Source organism: Ammospiza caudacuta, chromosome 25, assembly GCF_027887145.1.
Source record: "Ammospiza caudacuta isolate bAmmCau1 chromosome 25, bAmmCau1.pri, whole genome shotgun sequence".
NCBI classification, from domain to species: domain Eukaryota; kingdom Metazoa; phylum Chordata; class Aves; order Passeriformes; family Passerellidae; genus Ammospiza; species Ammospiza caudacuta.
This window is the reverse complement of record NC_080617.1, coordinates 922,959-940,860: the sequence shown is the minus strand read 5'-3', so window position 1 is coordinate 940,860 and position 17,902 is coordinate 922,959. Positions and strand designations below refer to the sequence as shown.

General features: G+C 54.0%; 3 protein-coding genes, 1 long non-coding RNA gene and 5 other non-coding genes across 11 annotated transcripts; 8 read left to right on the top strand and 1 right to left on the bottom strand.

Annotated features, from left to right (window-relative positions):
* Positions 1-1,863: 1,863 nt before the first annotated feature.
* On the top strand, positions 1,864-4,664 carry LOC131568005 (uncharacterized). The gene is made up of 5 exons (XR_009275686.1): positions 1,864-2,072; positions 2,465-2,505; positions 3,087-3,131; positions 3,497-3,600; positions 4,233-4,664. It is a non-coding gene; the product is annotated as an uncharacterized LOC131568005 (long non-coding RNA).
* On the top strand, positions 2,142-2,284 carry LOC131568127 (small nucleolar RNA SNORA16B/SNORA16A family). Its single transcript, XR_009275707.1, has one exon. It is a non-coding gene; the product is annotated as a small nucleolar RNA SNORA16B/SNORA16A family (small nucleolar RNA).
* LOC131568128 (small nucleolar RNA SNORA44) lies at positions 2,840-2,970 on the top strand. The gene has a single exon (XR_009275708.1). It is a non-coding gene; the product is annotated as a small nucleolar RNA SNORA44 (small nucleolar RNA).
* On the top strand, positions 3,170-3,286 carry LOC131568129 (small nucleolar RNA SNORA61). Its single transcript, XR_009275709.1, has one exon. It is a non-coding gene; the product is annotated as a small nucleolar RNA SNORA61 (small nucleolar RNA).
* LOC131568125 (small nucleolar RNA SNORD99) lies at positions 4,034-4,104 on the top strand. The gene has a single exon (XR_009275705.1). It is a non-coding gene; the product is annotated as a small nucleolar RNA SNORD99 (small nucleolar RNA).
* Positions 4,665-5,051: 387 nt separating the features above from the next.
* On the top strand, positions 5,052-7,126 carry LOC131568023 (ras-related protein Rab-42-like). Its single transcript, XM_058819866.1, is given in 4 exon segments — positions 5,052-5,081; positions 5,581-5,992; positions 5,994-6,020; positions 6,712-7,126. Coding segments are annotated over 3 exon segments (672 nt in total). The 5' UTR covers positions 5,052-5,081; positions 5,581-5,762.
* Positions 7,127-7,642: 516 nt separating this feature from the next.
* LOC131567999 (ras-related protein Rab-39B-like) lies at positions 7,643-9,118 on the top strand. The gene is made up of 2 exons (XM_058819836.1): positions 7,643-7,872; positions 8,686-9,118. Exons 1-2 carry the CDS (start codon positions 7,658-7,660, stop codon positions 9,116-9,118), a joined length of 648 nt encoding a protein of 215 aa, XP_058675819.1. The 5' UTR covers positions 7,643-7,657.
* Positions 9,119-10,506: 1,388 nt separating this feature from the next.
* On the bottom strand, positions 10,507-17,109 carry TAF12 (TATA-box binding protein associated factor 12). Of its 3 annotated transcripts, none has more exons than XM_058819805.1 (6): positions 17,060-17,109; positions 14,050-14,301; positions 12,755-12,832; positions 11,919-12,033; positions 11,644-11,732; positions 10,507-10,965 (listed from the first exon to the last, which is right to left on the bottom strand). In XM_058819805.1, the coding sequence occupies exons 2-6, from the start codon at positions 14,215-14,217 to the stop codon at positions 10,930-10,932; spliced, it is 486 nt and encodes a 161-aa protein (XP_058675788.1). In that variant the 5' UTR covers positions 14,218-14,301; positions 17,060-17,109; the 3' UTR covers positions 10,507-10,929. The 3 variants fall into 3 exon arrangements, with proteins under 3 accessions (XP_058675788.1, XP_058675789.1, XP_058675790.1); XM_058819806.1 differs by having other exon boundaries at positions 16,864-17,083; XM_058819807.1 differs by lacking the exon at positions 17,060-17,109 and adding an exon at positions 15,989-16,008.
* Positions 17,110-17,508: 399 nt separating this feature from the next.
* LOC131568123 (U11 spliceosomal RNA) lies at positions 17,509-17,638 on the top strand. Its single transcript, XR_009275703.1, has one exon. It is a non-coding gene; the product is annotated as a U11 spliceosomal RNA (small nuclear RNA).
* The last annotated feature ends 264 nt before the right edge of the window (positions 17,639-17,902 follow it).

Genomic DNA, 17,902 nt, shown 5'->3' with positions numbered 1-17,902 from the left:
ATCTCTTTTTTTTTTTTTTTTTTCTTCCTTAGGAGTTATTCCAAGTCAAAATGTTTTTTCCAAGTGCAGTCAGATTTTTAAGTAGGTGTTTGGGGTCCTGCTCAGCACACACTCATTTTTCCCAGGCACATGGTGGGATTCTTGGGGTGTTCTGTGCAGTTCTGTTGGATTTGATGATCCATGTGAGTCCCTTCCAAATCAGGATTCTATCATGATTCTATCATTCAAAGATCATGCTGACTCTGCTGTAAAATTTCCAGGGAAAAAGCAATGGTGGATAACACAATTGGTAGAGATTAAGAGCTGACCATGGCCAAGACTTGCTTCAGCCCCTTGACGTGTTCCAGGGAGCCACAGGCACAACAATCCACCTGGATCACTAATGCATTCCTGCTTTTCCTTACTGATGGTTTTCACATCTCTGTGCATTGTCTGCTCCCATCTGTCAGGTGCTGGGAACTGCAGCCTCTCCCAGCATGTGCTCTCTGTCCTGTGCTGTGAGAGACTCTCAGGAGGTTTCATCAGGGCTTCGCTGACCATAGACATGCAGTGGGATTTTTCTCTGCCCCTTTTGGATCTCCATCCATCTTGTCATGGCAGGCTGACGTCTGCTGGGCATCCAGTACTTTTCATTGCTGCTCTTTGGGGATTCTCCCAGTTCACCATTTGGAAGAGTCTCTTCCCAAGCAGTCTTTGCCAAGGTTTGAATTTCTGGGGAAGGTTGATGTTTTTTCCAGAGTAATCTCCCAGGCTTTACTCTACCCTAGGATTTGACATGATTTTTAGGCTCACGTTGTATCAGTGGCTGTGCCAAGGAGACTCCAGGGATTGCCTTGTGCCTTGGCAGAGCAGCTGTGAGATCCATGTAGGAGGAGAATGGGAGCAGCTTTACCTTGTCCCTGACAGCTTTGGCAAGGGCTGTCTTGGGGAGAGTTTGTCCACACAAAGTTTGGGGCTTGTTCCCAGACTTGGCCTTAAATGACTGAGGGTTTATTTTGTTGCTGATCTGCCGTGTTTGATGGAATTACCAGCTCAAAAGGCCATTGATGAACACTGGGAATTTTTTCATCTGTTCATTTGCTCAGAACAGATTAAAATATGACCATCCATTTTGCCCTTTCTCCAGGACTTGGGCAGGAAGCACTCTCAGGCATTTCCAGCTGATTTCCCGCTATGGCTGTGCCTTCAGCATCAGCACCAGCAGCAGTTCCAGCGCTTCCTTCCAGCCGGTTGACAGGTGCTGCCATTTTAAATACTTTCTACGAATTATGAATCATGAACCAGGAGCCTTACAGAGGTATTGTGTTGGCAAACAGACTTCTGTTTCCAAGAACCTTTCCTTCTATTCCCCGAGGGTGGAGTGTTCCCTCCACCCCGTTCCAAAAGGGAAGAAGGAGAAGGGGAAATGCAGCTGCTGTTTTCAGCTTTTCAAAGAGCGGCCCCTGGTGTGGACCTTGCATGGAGAAGGAGAGAGAAATTGTACTTGTCCCACCCGGACTGGAGAGTCATTTAGGTGGGGTGGGGGTGTACAGCTACTCCCAGTGCTAGTGGGAGTTGTGAATCATGGGATCCTGAAATAGTTTGGGTTGGGAGACGACCGAAAGCTCATCTCATTCCAGCCGCTGCCATGGGCAGAAACACCTGCCACTGGAGCAGATTGTTCGGGAGTCTCGTTTATCCTTCGGGACGGGGCGGAGCGGGGGCCTGGAAGGGAGCGAGGCAGGAACGATGCTTGGGACTGCAGGCAGCGCGGCCTACAACTCCCAGAAGCCTCTGCGGGAGAGCCCGGCACCAGCAGCCAATCGGAGCCCGCGCTGCCGCGCTATAAAAAATGGCCGCCGAGCGGTTTCCGCCTCTTGCTGCCATGATGGCGAGCTGGGGAGGTTCTGCGGCGGCCGTCGGGGACCATCCACCGCCATCCGTCGTCTCTGGGGCTCTCCCGCCCCTCGGCTCCGCCGCATCGGCGCCCTGTGGGCATGGCGTCCGGCGGCGGCGCTTCAGTGCGCTTCGAAGGCTGCGAAGGGCAGCGCGGCCTTGCCCCCGCCCTCGTCCTCAGGCCGGGCCCGGCCCCGGTGAGTGAGGGACCCTCGAGGCTGAGCCAATGCCCTGTCCCGGGCCGGGCGGCCGCGGGTGGAGAAGCCGCCCGGCCCTATCGAAGCTGCGTCTGTCGGTGCGGTGGTAGATGCAGTCAAAAAGGAGCCGAGAGCAAAGGGGTTTTCCTCGACGGTCGCCGCTCAGTTGGAGCCTTCGTAACTGTCCGGCAACATTTCGGGAAAGTACATGGCCCGCCATGGGCTGGGGGGGCTTACTGGTGCTGGAAGGAGGCGGCTGCCTCAAATCCTGCCCTGGGGTCCAGATTGATGCATGGCGTGGGGGAGGGGGAAGGAGTGTATCCCATCTTTCTGTACTTTTATTTTAACTTACTTCTCTCGCAATTTGCTTAAAGCTCTCTTCTTCCCAGCAGCATCCTGGCGTAGAAGGTGATCCCGGGACATGGGATGGCAGGTGAGATGGACGATCCTGGTTCTGGAGTCCTCTTTTGAGAGGCTGAGAATTGGTTGGTTTTGAGGCCTCCCTGGACCAGAGTAGGAACCAGCAGCGTTTCCTGCCCCTCTGCTGTTGGGCAGAGGCAGCATGTGCTGTTCCGAGGCTGTGCATCCTCCACGGGGCTGGGCCCTGCAAACTCCCTTGGTACTTGCTCCATCCAGATGATGTATGGGTGAGATAAGGGCAGTTCCTCTCTCTGGGGCCGGCTAGAGGCAGAACTGGGTGTCAGCCCTGATCCCAGAGCCAGTCAATCACTCAATCACTGACTTTACCAGATAAACTCTGTGTTAACCTGCATGTTAATCCAAGAGTTGTGGCTCCATGCAGTAGCTGCAGGTCTCCAACAACATGCCAGAGCAATGGGAAGGTCTTTGACTGCTGGGCCTCTTCTGCCTGTGGCTGTCACTCACCCCTCCAATACATTTTTGGGAATTGGGCTGTTCCTTGCTTGGGGTTCCAGGGTACAGTGAGTCAGAGGTGTGTCCATAAAAGTCTGCAGCCTACTGCTGATATTGGGGGTATGTTGTGATGTCTTCCAGGGTCCTGCGTGTTCCAGAGCTCACCCATCTGATGGATAGACCCAGGTGAGAGGGTAGTACCCTTGTTGAAATTCCACAGCCCATCCCTCCAAATCCCTTTCCCACCAGATCTGAATACCGATCTTGTGGTCGAAAAAGGAGGAAGAGTAACATTCATGCTGGTCTTGGGCTCTCAGCAGGTGTGTCCTGTGCTGAGAGGGGCCACTAGGAAGACAGGCTGTGCTGGCCTCACTATTTTGGGAATTCTGGTTAGGAAGGAAACTCCTGGTCAGGAGAATGGATAAACATGGGGCACAGGGGCAGACATGCCATGAGGGTTGGGGGGGCTGGAATTTGTTGGGAATATCTGAGCCGTGGATTTACAGTAACCCATTGGCTTCGGGCACTAAACTCCAGCTCTGTTTTTTCAGCAGTAACTCTGTGGAAAAAGACTAAAACCTGTGAGCCCAGTCCCAAGGGCTTCAGCTTGCTTTCTGTAGGACCTGAGTTGTGAGGAAGCTGCAGTGTGGAGCGTGTAAGTGTTCTCTGGAGAACTCCTGGTGTTGGGGTGGGCAGTAAGTGGAAACTAGATACTGGGAGGAATTTCTTGGCTGTGAGGGTGAGAAGGCCACGGTTGCCCAGAGAAGCTGTGGCTGCCCCGTTCCCTGAAGTGTCCAGGGCCAGGCTGGATGTGACTTAGGCTGTCCTGGTCTGGTGGACAGTATCCCTGCCCGTGGCTGGCTGTGGAATGGGGTGAGCTTTTGAGGTGCCTTCTAACCCAAACCATTCTGGGATTGTGTGATCTCAAGTGGGGTCTGGAGGACAGGGGACAGTTATGCTGACTGCTGGAAGTGGCCAGTTGTTCACCTGGACTGTGCAGGTGGGAATGATCACCTTGTTTCCAAGGCTGTTCATTGGCCAGTTGTGCTGTGTGGTGCAGGGTGTGGGTGAGGTCAGTGGCAGTGCAGCCTGGTCCATGATGATTCCTGAGTCTGGAGACTGTTGGATGAGTCCTGCGGATATGGGGCTGAGGCCTGGCAAGAACTGCCCAAAACCACAGGGCAGGGAGGGGACATCCAGGAGTTCTGGAATGTGGATGGAACCTCACACAGTGCTGAGCCTGACTGCTCATCCCTCAGCTGGATTCTTTTTTATCCCTTTTTTCAGGTCTAAGCAGAGGATGAACCATCCCTGATGGACTTGGTGCTGCAGTGCCAGACTGTTCTTTTCCAGCCCTCTAGCCTCCACAAGTGGGAGCTCTGCAGAGCCAGATCCTGGCTCCTTCCTTAGCTGTGAGCTCTGCCAAGTGGGATCAGCCACTTCTGGGCTCCCCTCACCTGCAGTGGAGGGAGGTAGAACTGATTTGGCTCCAGGTATATCTGAAGCTCTGGTTCAGATGGTCCACCTGGAAGAACAGTCTGTTCCATGGAGTTTTCTCTGGAGGAGGTCTGGATATTAAATATTTGATTAGAGGAGAGAGCCAGTAATGCCAAGGTGGTGGGTTTGATCCCTGTAAGCCATTCGCTTAAGAGCTGGACTCAGTGATCCATGTGGGCCCCTTCCAGCTTGGAATATTCTCTGTGTGTGATAGGAGTTTGAATAAATGCAATTACTTCAAATCTTTATGGTGTCTCCAGTGTTTGAGTTGCATTGGGATGGGGTGAAGCTGGGCTGGCTCTGAGCCATGGAGCCTGAGGATCCCCTTCCAGTGGAGTTCACCAGTGCTCAGAGGCAAGTTCTGTGCTTGCTGTAGCACCTGCCGGTGGGGTGTCCCCCACAGCCCTTCACAGGGGTCCCTGGAATGCAGAAACACCGTGGGCCTTCATGGAGGGGCTAGAGCAGCTCCTTGCAACCTCGGGATGTTCCAACACCCTCGGCTGGAGAGTTGGTGATTCTGGCTGCCTGTTTTCTCACCATGGAGAAAAATTGGTAGTGGGGAGCCGCAGCCTCTAAGTTGGAGCCACTCTTATTTCTGTCCCTGGGTGGCTGGGCTGTGACAAAGTCCTGGAACCTGAGGTAAATGTTTGTCCTGAAATAATTAGGCTGGTGCCTCTGAGTCCTCTAGTCTCCTACCTGCAGGTCTTGAGAGCTCTTTCCCTGTGGAGCATTTCCCAGGATCTTGGCTCCTGGGGACAGCAAGGGGTCTGCACTCACTGCCTGGTTGTCCCTGTTGGCAGTGGAGACATGAGAGACTGCCAGCAGAGGTGGACATCCAGAGCTGGCGTGTGGCCACACTAAAAGTCCTGGCCACAGCAAATGGAGACTAAATGCCAATGTGATTAGAGCTGAAGCTGTGCTGCTGCTAAGGTTTGAAATGCTGGGCTGTTGCTAGGGTTTGTGATTTGGAGTTTGGTGGTTGGGAAACAGGTAAACGGATAAAAATCGTTTTAAAAACAAGGGAATAAAAAAGGCAAGTAAATAAATTCAGTGGTTTTCTTAAGTGGTTAAAAGAACTATGCAGCAGCTCCAAAGCCTTTTTTGTTTGTACACCTGAGAAGAAAACTTCTTTCCTCAGTGTTACCAGGAAGGATGAGGACAGAGCTGGCAGCTGCTCCCTCCCTGGGACAGTTTGTTTGTCTGTCCGGGTGACTGCGGGGCCAGAGCCGTCCTTGTCCCGTAGTGGGGACAAGGGTGGAGACCGGCCTGTCGCTGTGAGCACAGCAGAGCACGGTGGGTCGGGATCGAGTCAGCTCAGCCATGGAGACAGTGACAGATTCCCCCCAGGATCCTGAGCCCGAGGGACACTTCCAGTTCTGCGTCATCGTGCTGGGAGATGCAGCCGTGGGCAAGTCCTCCCTGCTGCGCTGCTTCACTGATGGGCTGCCTGGGGGTGCTGGTGGGGCAGCCGTGCCAGGCCCCACCGTCGGCGTCGAGTTCTACAGCCGGACTATCCTGATGCCACCCACCGGCAAGGCCAAGCTGCAGCTGTCACACGGCTGGCCAGGAGCAGTTCAGGTGAGGCGGGCATGGGGACCCCAGCATGCCAACCGAGTCATCTTCCCACTCTGGGGTGTTTGTGAATCCCCAGCTGGGTGTGCAGGGACAGACAGCAATGGCTCACTGGGATGGTGATTCTTTAGGGCCAGTGATGCCTTGTGCTGAGCTTGCAGTGACACCGTAGTTGTTCGGGGGAGCAGCCAAGGGAGCAGGGCCAGGTGCTTGTTGCTGTGTGCTGCTGCTGGGCTGGGGCTGGGTGGTTTCTTTCCTGATTGCATCAGGCTGGAGCCAGGAGCACCTGGGAATGTGAGAGGCTCAAATGGGGTGTGAAGGGCTGAAGACCAAAGTGCTGTGGCTGGAGCTGGCCTCCCAGCCCCCCCCCATCCCTGGGAACCTTTTGGGGACCAGAGGGTTGGCTCTGGTGGTGCCCTATTTCTGTTCAGTGCTGCCCCATCCCCACAGATCTGGGGCTTTTGCGGGGATAAACAGTACCACAGAGTCCCTGAAAACCCCCCAGATCTACTCTGGAGCCCCCCAGTCTGGGGAGAGGGATGCTGAACAGAAAATGGCAGTGTAAATGCCCAAGACAGGTCTCCCTTTCCCACTCCTGAAGTCTGATCTGTCACCCAAAAATCTCCCAAGCCCCATCCTAGGGTTGTTGGTGTTAGAGCTTCCCAGTATCCTTTGAAAACCCGCTGGGTATGTTCAGATCCATCACCAAGTCCTTCTACCGGAGCGCGGCGGGGGTGCTGCTGGTGTTTGACCTCACCAACCGAGCATCTTTTGAACACGTTCCTGAGTGGTATCACGAGGCTGCGGGGGACCAACTGCCTGCCTTTGTCCTGGTGGGACACAAGTGTGACCTGGAGGATGAGCGAGCTGTGTCAGCAGAGGAAGCTGGACACCTCGCCACCACTCTGGGCATGGCCTTCGTGGAGACCTCGGCCCACAGCAACCTCAACGTGGAGTTGGCCTTCCAGACACTGGCTGGAGGTATCCAGCAGGCACTGGGCCAGGGGATCCTTGCCCCATACCAGGGATGTGATGGCATCAGGCTCATCCCCAGCCAGAGTCACCGCCAGCCCCTGGCAGGGAGGAAGCCCCACAAGCACTGCCAGTGCTGATGGTGACAGGGGGACGTGGGACCCCCAGTTGTAGGGATGCTTTTCTCTCCACCCAGCACCTGCAGCCCTTGGGTGACCATGAGGGTTGGGTCTCCCACCTGGGCTTGGGTTTATTTCAAACCTTAATTTGGGGGCTCTGAAAAAATTGTACTCTGCTGTAGGACTGTTTTTAATAAACCTAACGCTTTTCCACATCAAATAAAGGCTGTGCCAAGCACTTCATCCTAGGCAGGGGCACAGCACTCAATCCATGGCGTGGGGGATGGTCTGCTTTGGGGGGCATCACTGGTGGGGCAACAGCTCCCCATGTCTGGGACACTTTTCAGGGTGTCCTGTCCATGGGAAAATGGGAGCAGGCACCCCTGAGTGCTTCCTGCTGGATAGAGCCAAAATAAAGGGGACAAAGGGGCTCCAAAGGGGCCACGCGGCACCAACGGTACTGGGAACGCCTCCTGGGTGGAGGAGCTCCCTGCCTGCCTGAACACGCTCCTGTGCGGGGGCGGCAGGTCCTGGCAGGCGGCAGAAGCACCGATGGAGCCACGGTGGCAGTACCAGTTCCGAGTAATCATGCTGGGGGACTCGACAGTGGGGAAATCCTCACTGCTGCGGCGCTACACCGAAGGTGCCTTCCTGGATACTGTCAACCAGACGGTGGGGGTGGACTTCTACGTCCAATTCGTGGAGCTGGAGCCAGGGCTGCAAGTGAAGCTGCAGTTCTGGGACACAGCCGGGCAGGAGAGGTTCAGGTGGGTCCATGGGGTCAGGAGGGGTGGTGGAGATGGGTGTCCCCCTCCAGATTTGGGGTGGAGTGTTGTGATTCCAAGCCCAAGGAGGTTGTTGATGTGGCTGTGTTCCCACTTGTCCGTTTGGGTGAGGAATGACCATGTCAAAAGCCAAGGGAAAGGAGCCCTTGGGACTGCCTTGTAAGCCCTTGCTCCAGCTCTAAAGGGGGTACAGTACTCCCTCAAGAACCCCCATGCCACACCAGCTGCAGAAGGACTGGCGAACAGCTGGGAACCCACTGAGGGCTGGGCAAAACTTCTTCCTCAGCTGCTAGGAGCCTCACACCTCCCTGTGGGGCTGTCTCCACCAGCCAGGCAGCTCCTGGGAACAGGAAAGCTTGGGAGATGTTGGCTGTAGGGGATGAGAGTGGCAGATCTGGGTTTGCAGGAATGGAAAAGTTCCAGGACTGTTGCAGCAGAGATGGGAAAATACTGGGAACACGGCAGCAGGGACAGAAGAGTTCCAGGACCATGACAGCAGGGATGGTGGAGCCCTGGGGACATGGCTGCAGGCACAGGGGCACTTGGGGGCTGTGGCTGCAGGAGACAGATGAGCTATGGTGGCTGAGCACGGACAGAGCTGCCCCTGGAGTCCTTATTGACACAGCAAAAGGCTGATTCTCACCCCTCTCATGGTGCTTTGAATGCAAGATGGGTGCTGCTTGCAGGAGCAGGTCCTAGACAGGGCCACTCTGTAGGCAGGGAACACGCTGCCCGAGGTGCCACAGGAAACCCCAGGGGCCACTCACTCCCCTGCTCTCGGTGTCCCCACCCCAGGTCTGTGACTCGCTCCTACTACCGCAACTCAGCTGGGGGGATGCTGCTTTTCGACATCACCAACCGCACATCCTTTGAGAGCGTCCGGCAATGGCACCAGGAGGTGACTGACGCCATCCAACCCTTCCGCATGGTCTTCCTGCTGGTGGGGCACAAGAGTGACCTGGCTGGGCAGCGCCGGGTGGGCCAGAGGGAGGCGGAGAAGTTGGCGGCCTCACTGGGTGTCCAGTACGTGGAGACCTCAGCCAAAGATGCTTCCAATGTAGTCCAGGCCTTTCAGATGCTGACAGTTGCCATTTACCAAGCGCTGCAGACGGGGCAGTTGGTGGCCACTGAGGCATGGGACGGGGTGAAGAGCAGCATCCCACTGCCAGTGCTGCCCAAGGCTCAGGCACAGGAGAAGGAGGAGAAGCGGAAGAGATGCTCGTGCTAGAGCTGAGGACACTGGCAAGGCAGGGACATGGTGGGCTCAGGAGGGGAAGTGGATATGGAGCAGCCAGGCACAGGCAGGGGTGGCATGGGAAGCGCGTTGGAAGCGTGAAGTCCCCAGGTGGAACCCCACAGGCTTGCAGAGGTCAATGTTACCCTTTCCCCTATGCTCTCTTGTACTGACTGAGATCCCTACCATAAAGCCCTAAATCTTTAAGTCTTTCCAAATAGAATTAAAAGTGACAAATTTATCGTGGAACTCAGATGATGTATCTGCCACTCCGGCTGAGTACATGCCTAGTTGAGCCCAAAGCAAAAACAACCACATACCATTCTGAGGAAATGCCCACTTTCCCTTTCAGATTAATCTTCATACAATATAATTTGGAAAAACCCTTCTCTACAAGGTTGCACAAAGGAGCTCCCCAGGCTCCTCATCCCACAGCGACATGAGTGACACCAAGATGGTCGTGGGATCACTTCACCTGCCCTGGTTTCCCCTGCAGGTACCGGGAGCCTCCAGAGAGCTGGACAAGGAGGATGAGCCCAGCTCTGCCTAGGGCTGCAGAAGCCTTCCTGAGCCTTCCTGTCATGCAGGGGTTTGCACTGCTGTCAGCTCCTGCATCCCCACAACAGCCCCTGCAGCTCCTCTGAAGTCTGAGCAGAGCAGCGGGAACAGCCAGGGGCATGTGGCCTTTTCAATGTCCAGGCACAAACAGAATCAGGGGGACTCTGACTTCCTGCTTTGTCACAACATCCCCCTCCCAACAGTCCCAATATCCCAGCAATGGGTTGGAGGTCAGGAGGGAAATGACCCCGCCATCCTGACTGGCAGCTGAGGGACTGGCCAAATTCTTGTGGTCTAGAAAGGTCTGGAGGGGAGGAAACCTCTGGAAGAGCAGCTGAGGGCACTTGGTTTGTTCACCCTGGAGGAAACGGGACACTCACCAGCATGTGCAGCTCCTCCCAAGTGACACCTCCAGTCTGCTCCCTGTGACCAGACAGGACCCGAGGGAACAGCTGAAGCTGTGTCAGGGGAGGCATAGATTGCATATTAGGAAACAGTTCCTCCCCCAGAGGGTGCTCAGGCAATGACCAGGCTCCCCAGGGAACAGGCACAGCCCCAAGGCTGCCACAGTTTCAGAGAGCGTTGGACAGTGCTCTCAGGCATAGGGTGGGATTGGTGGGGTGTCCTGGGCAGGCCAGGAGCTGGACTCAATAATCCTTGGGGATCTTTTCCAGCTCAGGATATTCCATGATTCTGCTCCCTGTAAACTCTCAGGAGATCTCTCCCACAGAACAGCACCACACACAGAGCTGAGGTAACAGGGACCCCTCCCCCTGCCATCCCTCTGCAATGCTGCCCGAAGAGCACAAGCCTGTACCAGCAGCTCAGAATAATTTCTTTATTCATGTAAAACAAATGCAAGTATTTATATAAACACTGACATTACAAAGTACTGGAGCAGGTAGGGGCAGGAAGGAGGAAACAAAAACCTCTACAGGGGAATACTGTCCCACACACGATCAAATGCTCTGTCCCTTGGATAATCACTTGTACAATAAACCACTTTCAAGTCACAAATAAAAGTCTGTTTGAGATATGTCACACTTTGAGGAGGAACGAGAAGAGGGTGTAGAATGTTTTTGGCAGGTCTCCTCATCAAGTCAAGATATTGCTGCACTGTTAATAAAAAATAGATGCTTCTCTGTAAAGCATTAAAAAAATATCCCACAGGTGACATCATGGAGGCTTCAGTGGAGCGGCAGGCATCCCAAACTGCACTGGTGGTGTCTCCAGCTCTGTCCAGGCAGCTATTTCTTGGTAGTTTTGCGGATCAGTGCCATTCTCTGCAACAAGAGAGGGAAAACCATGGGAAGCTGAGCAGCTCAGAGTGGGAGACTGCACAACCACCCACAGCAGAAACAAGGCATCCCAGGCGCTCCCAGGACGCGGTCTGACTTGCTTCCACACTGGTCTTTCAGGTCTGTTTGAATCTTAATGGGGTTCCAGGCTGAAGAGGAGAAGGAAGTATCTGTGCTTCTCCACTTGGCAACTTGGGGCAGTGGAATTAAAGCCCATCTCAAGGTCCCCCTCTCTGCCCAGTGGGAGCTGCAGCATCACTCATGAACCCACTGCAGGGCAGCTCCTTCTAGGCTCTGACCACGGCTTAAAAACCAATGGTCCAATGCAGTTTAAAAGCAAAATTAAGGGTGTTCTCAGTTCCTTTGCACAAAGATGGAGTTGCCAGGGGCAGCTGAGAAGCGCCTGTGTGCAGCTCCCAGTTGGTTTTAACCCTCCTAAGCTCCTCAGCACCAAGAGCTGCTGCTTCTCTTTGGGCAAAGCCAACACAAGCTGAGGAGACACAGCAACCTCAGCCTGCTGCATGAACAGGTCAGGAGGCTCTGGAAGTCATTTCTGGTCTGAACAACTTGGAAGAGGCCACAAATTCACAGTGCCAGGAGGCCATGACCTCCATCCTCACATCAGCCTTCCATGTGATTCCTGGTGTTGTGAGGGCGCCTTACCTGTTTGTGAGCTTCTGTAGTGCAGGCTTTTTTGTAGGGCCTGATTTCTTCAGAACCAAAGCCCGGGATCCACATGTTCCACTGGCGCTCTGGAAGTCACAGAATGCTTTCAGTTGGAAGAGACATTAAAGCTCATCCAGTTCCAACCCCTTGCCACAGGCAGGGATGCATTATCTACTCGCAGGCTTCCACCACAGCACTGCAACTGTGCCCTGACTCCAGGAGGAGCTGAGAGCTGGGGGTAGAAGGGAAAAAAACAGGTAAGAGTCACTCACCAAGGTGCAACTGGACATCTTTGACTTCCAGAGTGTTGGACTTGCGGTGCCGTGCAAGCTGGCAGGCGGCTGTCACCACACTCTCAATGAAGTCGTCAGCGATCTGTAGCAGCATCTGTGGTAGAACAAGGGCAACAATCAGTCTGGTCAGCACTGAGCAGTTGAAATTACGTGGGAAGATGGAAACAAGCCCTCAGAAGCTGGTATTTAGAATTACAGAATGTCCTGAACTGGGAGAGACCTGCAAGGATCATACAGGCCAGCTCCTGGCCCTGCAATCTCCATCCCGTGTCTGAAAGCATTGTCCAACTGCTCTTTAAGTTTGGCTGCCTGAGGAGCATGGTCAGGGCCCTGCACCCTCTGGGGGAAGAACCTTTCCCTGATCTCCAGCCTGACCCTGCTCCAGCCATTCCCTGGCTCCTGTCGTGCCACGGGGAGCAGAGGTTGGAGCTGCAGTCCCCACGGAGCTCTGCCCTCAATCTCCTTTGCTCCAGCTGAACACACCAAGAGCCCTCAGCCACTCCTCTTATGGTCCCTCCTGATTCTTCCCCATCTTCAGAGTCTCCTTTGGGAGCCCTCTGATAGCTTTAGATCTTTCTTATATTGTGGTGTGCAAAATTCCACTCAAAGGAGTGGATTTCATGGGTGTTTGCTGCAATTGCTGTTTTAAAAGCCTTTTTGGGACTGAGATGCAGAAAACCAGGGATGGCTGAAGACTGCATGGGAAAACAAGTGTTACATGAACTAAATGCTCCCTCCTTGGATAAATGGCCACTGATCTGTGACAAATTACAAATTAACTCTTCCTGCAGTCCCTTCCATGGGCTGGAACCTACTTCTTCCACATCTTCATCCAGCTGCTCGTTCGGATCCACCTCACGCACCAGGTCTTGCAATTTCTTCTTGGTTAAAACCTGAGCGTGTGGGAGGAGAGGAAGGATTTACTGCCCCGCTCCTGCAAAGAAGCTGCCCGTGGAGCACACCCACAACTACAACCACAACCACCTCCTCCCCCATGCCCCCAGGGCCGAGTCACACTATTGACACAGGCTATCAGCTCAGGAATGGCAGAGATAAGAAATATCAGGTGTTAAGGAGTCATTTTCAAGCACCAGCAGTTGCTCTGGACAGCAACTGGAGTGCAGCAGCAAGAATAAATGTTTCCAGCATGAAAATGCAGCTGACAAGGAGTGGAAAGGCAAACCTACAAGTGTTAAGAAGCAGACAGCAAGTGCAATCAGCAGCGTATCAGTGACTAAAGCTGTGCCTAGGGCATGAGGGAAGCATTTCCATCACTCCAGCACTTATCAGCTTTAGTGCTTCACGTGGAAAACAGAGTTGTGGGAGTGCTGGGTTATTCCAGGGCAGTCAGACGTGGCAGGAGCAGAAACCACACTGGGCTGAACAACAGGATGCCGAGTCTTAAAAGATATGGATGGAAGGTGTCAGCCTGGTCCGGTCAACCAGACACATGGGAAATTCCTGCCCTTCCTCATTCCTTCACTGCTGTGGTTGTTTTATGTTTTATGGGGTTTTGTGTTTTATGGGGTTTAGTGCACTTCCTAACAGTCTGGGTGCCAGCAAAGCCATCAGGGAGCAATGCTGGGACATTCCCTGGGCAGCAGTTTGTTTTATGAGCATCAAAGGCTCCTGTGCCAGGCTGGGTTGGAAGGACCTTAAAGCTCATCCCATTCCACCCCCTGCCATGGGCAGGAACACCTTCCACTATCCCAGGCACCTCCAAGCCTCATGCAACCTGGCCTTGGACACCCTCAGGGATGGGGCAGTCACAGCTTCTCTGGGCAACCAGCACATCACCACCCACTTCTCCCCATATTTTTCCCATCTAAACCCCACTTAAAAATAACTTCCCCTGTCACACTCCAAGGTACACTTTCCTAAGACTGGAAAAGGCTCTACACCTAGAGCATCCAAACCCCATCCAGCCAGGAAGCACCTGGGAGAGAGGAACTCTGTGAGGAAGTTTTGTTCACTCAGTAACTGAGTAAATTTAATAAACATTATATTTCTGCTGGTGATTTAAAGAAGGCAAACAAAGCCACAGGCAAATCTGTGATACTTGTGATGCCTGAGCATCATCCCTGTTGTCCCAAACTCGGGATGGAATTACCTGGTTGCTCTCAGGACTGAGCCGCCCTCCTCCACTGGGTGCTCCTGGCATCTTTGCCACAGCAGTGCTGTTGGCCATGGAGCTCTGGGGGGGGGTGCTGGCTGGTTCTGGCTTGATCGAGGAGAAGTTGGAGAGGTTGATCAAGGCAGAAGGGCCAAACTGGTTCATAATCTGTTGGGCTTCAGGTTTTAGATCATAAAGCTTGTCTAGGTCCTGCTTCTTCTTGGGGTTGTGGGGATCCAAACCAATCAACTGGAAAGGGAGAGAAAAGCCATGGTTAGCAAACAGAAGGAATTCAGCAGGGTGAACAGGAGTTTGCCCAAAGAAAACCGCACTGCTCTGACAGGGCCTGCAGTTTATAGATCAGGAATCTCCGCTCACAGCATGAAGGGAGAAGTGATGCTTAGTAGCAGAGAAAACCTTCCCTTGGTGTACAGAAAATTAAGTTTTCCAGCATCACAGTGGCTGCATGCTGGTGACAGCACTGACCCACCCACCCATTCATCCCTTGAGCTGAACTCCACCACATCCAACCCCACACAGCCTTCCTGAACCCAATTCCCACAAAGAGCAGACCACTCAGAGCAGATTTAATTGCAGGACATGGTTTGTTCCTGCTGCAGCAGCATGGAAACCCTCATCCCCACAATCCAGAGCCCCAGAGAGAAAGCAGGACCCAGCCTCCCTGGGCCTTGCTTTTGGCAGCATCACGCTCACAGCTTGGCCTGCAGTGACCCCTCCATGTGGGACTGACAACACTGGTTCATTTTGGGTTCTGAGAACACAATCTGGCCCTCAGAGGGGGAGGAACATGTGTGTGCCCACACTGGGCAACTGACTGCAGGAAATGGAGTGGGATTTGTAGAGCTCACAATGGTGAACTACAAGTGGATTGTGTGGTTACACAGATCCTCCGGGTGCTGAAGTTACTCGGGTTGCTGGTCATGGGGTGAACACTGACTGCACCTCCTCTGTTTCTGCTCCAAGCCTCAGGCTCAATGAAGTTTTGCTCTGTCTTCAGTGCTCCATGACAGGAAACTCATCCAAACCCTGCACCTTCCACTACCACAACCACTGTGGGCAGCGTTGATGGGTCTGTCACAGGAAAGAGAGTTTAAGGAATGGTTTTATGGCAAAGCCTCTGGCCCTATGGCAGGGCCAGAGATGGCTGAGAAACCAAGGCTGAACTCACAAAAAGAGTTTGTTTAACCAGCTTTAGGTGTCTGCTCCCTGATCTACAAATAGACATTTCCCTTCATCAAAGCAAGCCTAGTCAGTTTGGATTAATTAATATCAAAATCCACACAAGAAAGTACATGAGAGAATTTAGAAGCTTTAGTACTTCACTCCAATGCACACTCATGCACCTGCAGACACGGAGCCCTCTGAGGGGAATTTATGTCCCTAACAGCCTTCTGCAGTGCCCTCAGCAAGTTTCCAGCTCCATTTTAATTGAATTCACAATGGAAAATCATTACGCTGGCACCCTAAACCCCTCAGCTGGCACTTCTGGCTGAGAAGTCCAGCACAGATTGAGAGGGACCTTCAGTCTTGGCTTTAGCCGGGGTTGATCTCAGGCTGTTCACCCCACGCCTCCCTTCACAGATCCACAGAGCAGAACTCCTACCCACTGTGCAGGGAAGGAAGCACCAAAACCCTCGGACACAAAGCCCCAGTATCCTTGGGCAGAAGCACTTTAGCAGCCTAAGGTCATTTTGTTGGTTTATTCTCAGATCTTACTGTACCCTTCACACGCTACTAAGATCCCTGAACACAAAACTAATGGGAGCAGCAGATCCACAGGCAAATCCCACATGCCAGCCCCATTTACCTACAACTGAGTGTCTTGATCTTTAATTACATCAGCAACTGCTGTGAGCCCAGTGAGTAGAGAAACCATAGTCCACACCCTTCCCAGAATGTCACCAGTCTGCATTACCTACTCTGGCATCCTCCTCTTCCACATAACTCTTATTCCCACAGAAACACCAGATACTTTTTGTATCACCAATTCTATATAAGATGGTTAGAGGAAACAGTTTCACAAATTGTCCTCACTGCAGTGCCACAGATTGCATTGTCAGAAAAAATCACACAGAGTTGCTGCTGCAGAGAACATCATCCCACAGGATTCTGAAGAAAAATATGGTCAAAATCCATTTTTCTGCCAGGAAACAGAGCATCCTGGTACCTGCTGATGTGCAGGTAAGCCCGCATCCTCAGAGCAGCAGCTCCCTCCAGGGCAAGAGGAGCTTTGGGCGCTGCCATCAGCACCACAAATTGCTCAGTTCTGCGACAGCACAGCATTAGAGCCGTAACTAAAATCCACGTTAATGACAAACAGCACATTCACTGGAGTGCTCAGGGGGCTCCCACTTCCATTAACCATAGTGAATTTTACCAAATATCTAAATACAAACATAGAATCTCAGAATGGTTTGGGTGGGAAGAAACTTTAACGTCATCTCATTCCATCCCCTGCCGTGGGCAGGGACACTTCCCACTGTCCAAAGTGGCTACAAGCCCCGTCAAACCCGGCCTTGGGCACTTCCAGGGACGAAGCAGCCACAGTCTCCCGGGTCAACCTGAGGCAGGGCCCCAGCACCCTCACAGGGAGGAATTCCTTCCGAGTGTGCCATCTATCCCTGTCCTCTGGCAGCGGGAAGCCATTCTCCTTGACCTCTCCCTCCAGGTCCTTGTCCAAAGCTCCTCTTCAGCTCCCCTGGAGCCCCTTCAGGCGCTGGAAAGCGCTCTAAGAATCTCCCCGGGGCCTTCTCTTCTCCAGGCTGAACTTCCCCAGCTTGAAGCGCTCACCCCACGGAGACAGCGGGACGGGAGCGGATCCCCCTCCCAGTGCAGAACGTCCCCGCCGGGAGTCGCGGGGCAGAGCGAAGGTCACCGACCGCCACCGGGACCGACTCGGCGCTCACTCCTGCGCTCCCTCCCGGACTGGCAAGAGCCGATGCGGGGTCCCCGGGCGCTCCGCGCAGCCCCCTCGAGCCCTCCGTACCTCCCCATGACCCGCGGGCAGTCCCGGCCCCGCCGCCACCGCCGCCCGCCGCCACTCGACGGCGCTTCCGCTTCCGGCCGTCGCCGCTGCCAATAGGGAGCGAGTCCCCTGCGCTCGCGCGCATCATGGCCAATCAGGAGCGAGTTCGCCTGCGCGCGCGTGCGCGCCATAGCGCTCCCGCCAAAAGCGCTCCTCCTCCCCGCGCTGCCTCAGGAAAGAGGAGTGCCCAGCATGCCCCGCGCGATTTGCATAACCCTGGCCGGCTAAAAAGCGGGGAAAACGGCGCTTTTTTGAGGGATAGCCGCAGAAATGGCGATAAGAAATAAGTTGAGCATGGATGAAAGAATAGACACACCGATCTTCATGTTTAGTATCTGCGGCGCCTGTCGCCCTGTCCTAGCCGGTACACCGGCGCTTTCCGGCGTTGGTTGGGGAGGAAATGCTGACTTAAAAAGGGCTTCTGTCGTGCGTGGCACGGGGGGGGCCGCGTGCCCCCGCCGCGGAATCGACATCAAGAGATTTCGGAAGCACAATTTTTGTGAGGGAGGGCTGCTGGTAACCGCCCGTTCCGGCACCCCGGCATCGGTGAACGACAGAGAACGGGCCGCGAGCGGCGTTCGCGGCTGCGGGGGGCTCCCGGTGCTCGGCTCTGCTGCGCCCTGTCTGACCAGGGGCGGAGCCGAGACACCGCGGAGGGCGGGAGAGGCGGGACAAGGACTGCAACAGTCGGGCCCGGGTGCATTGGTTGCATCCCCGGGCAGCAGGCGTTGCAAGGCACTCCTGGCACTCCATATCTGTCTTTCTATGTATAAAGCATATATTTACATATGATTACTTTTAAAA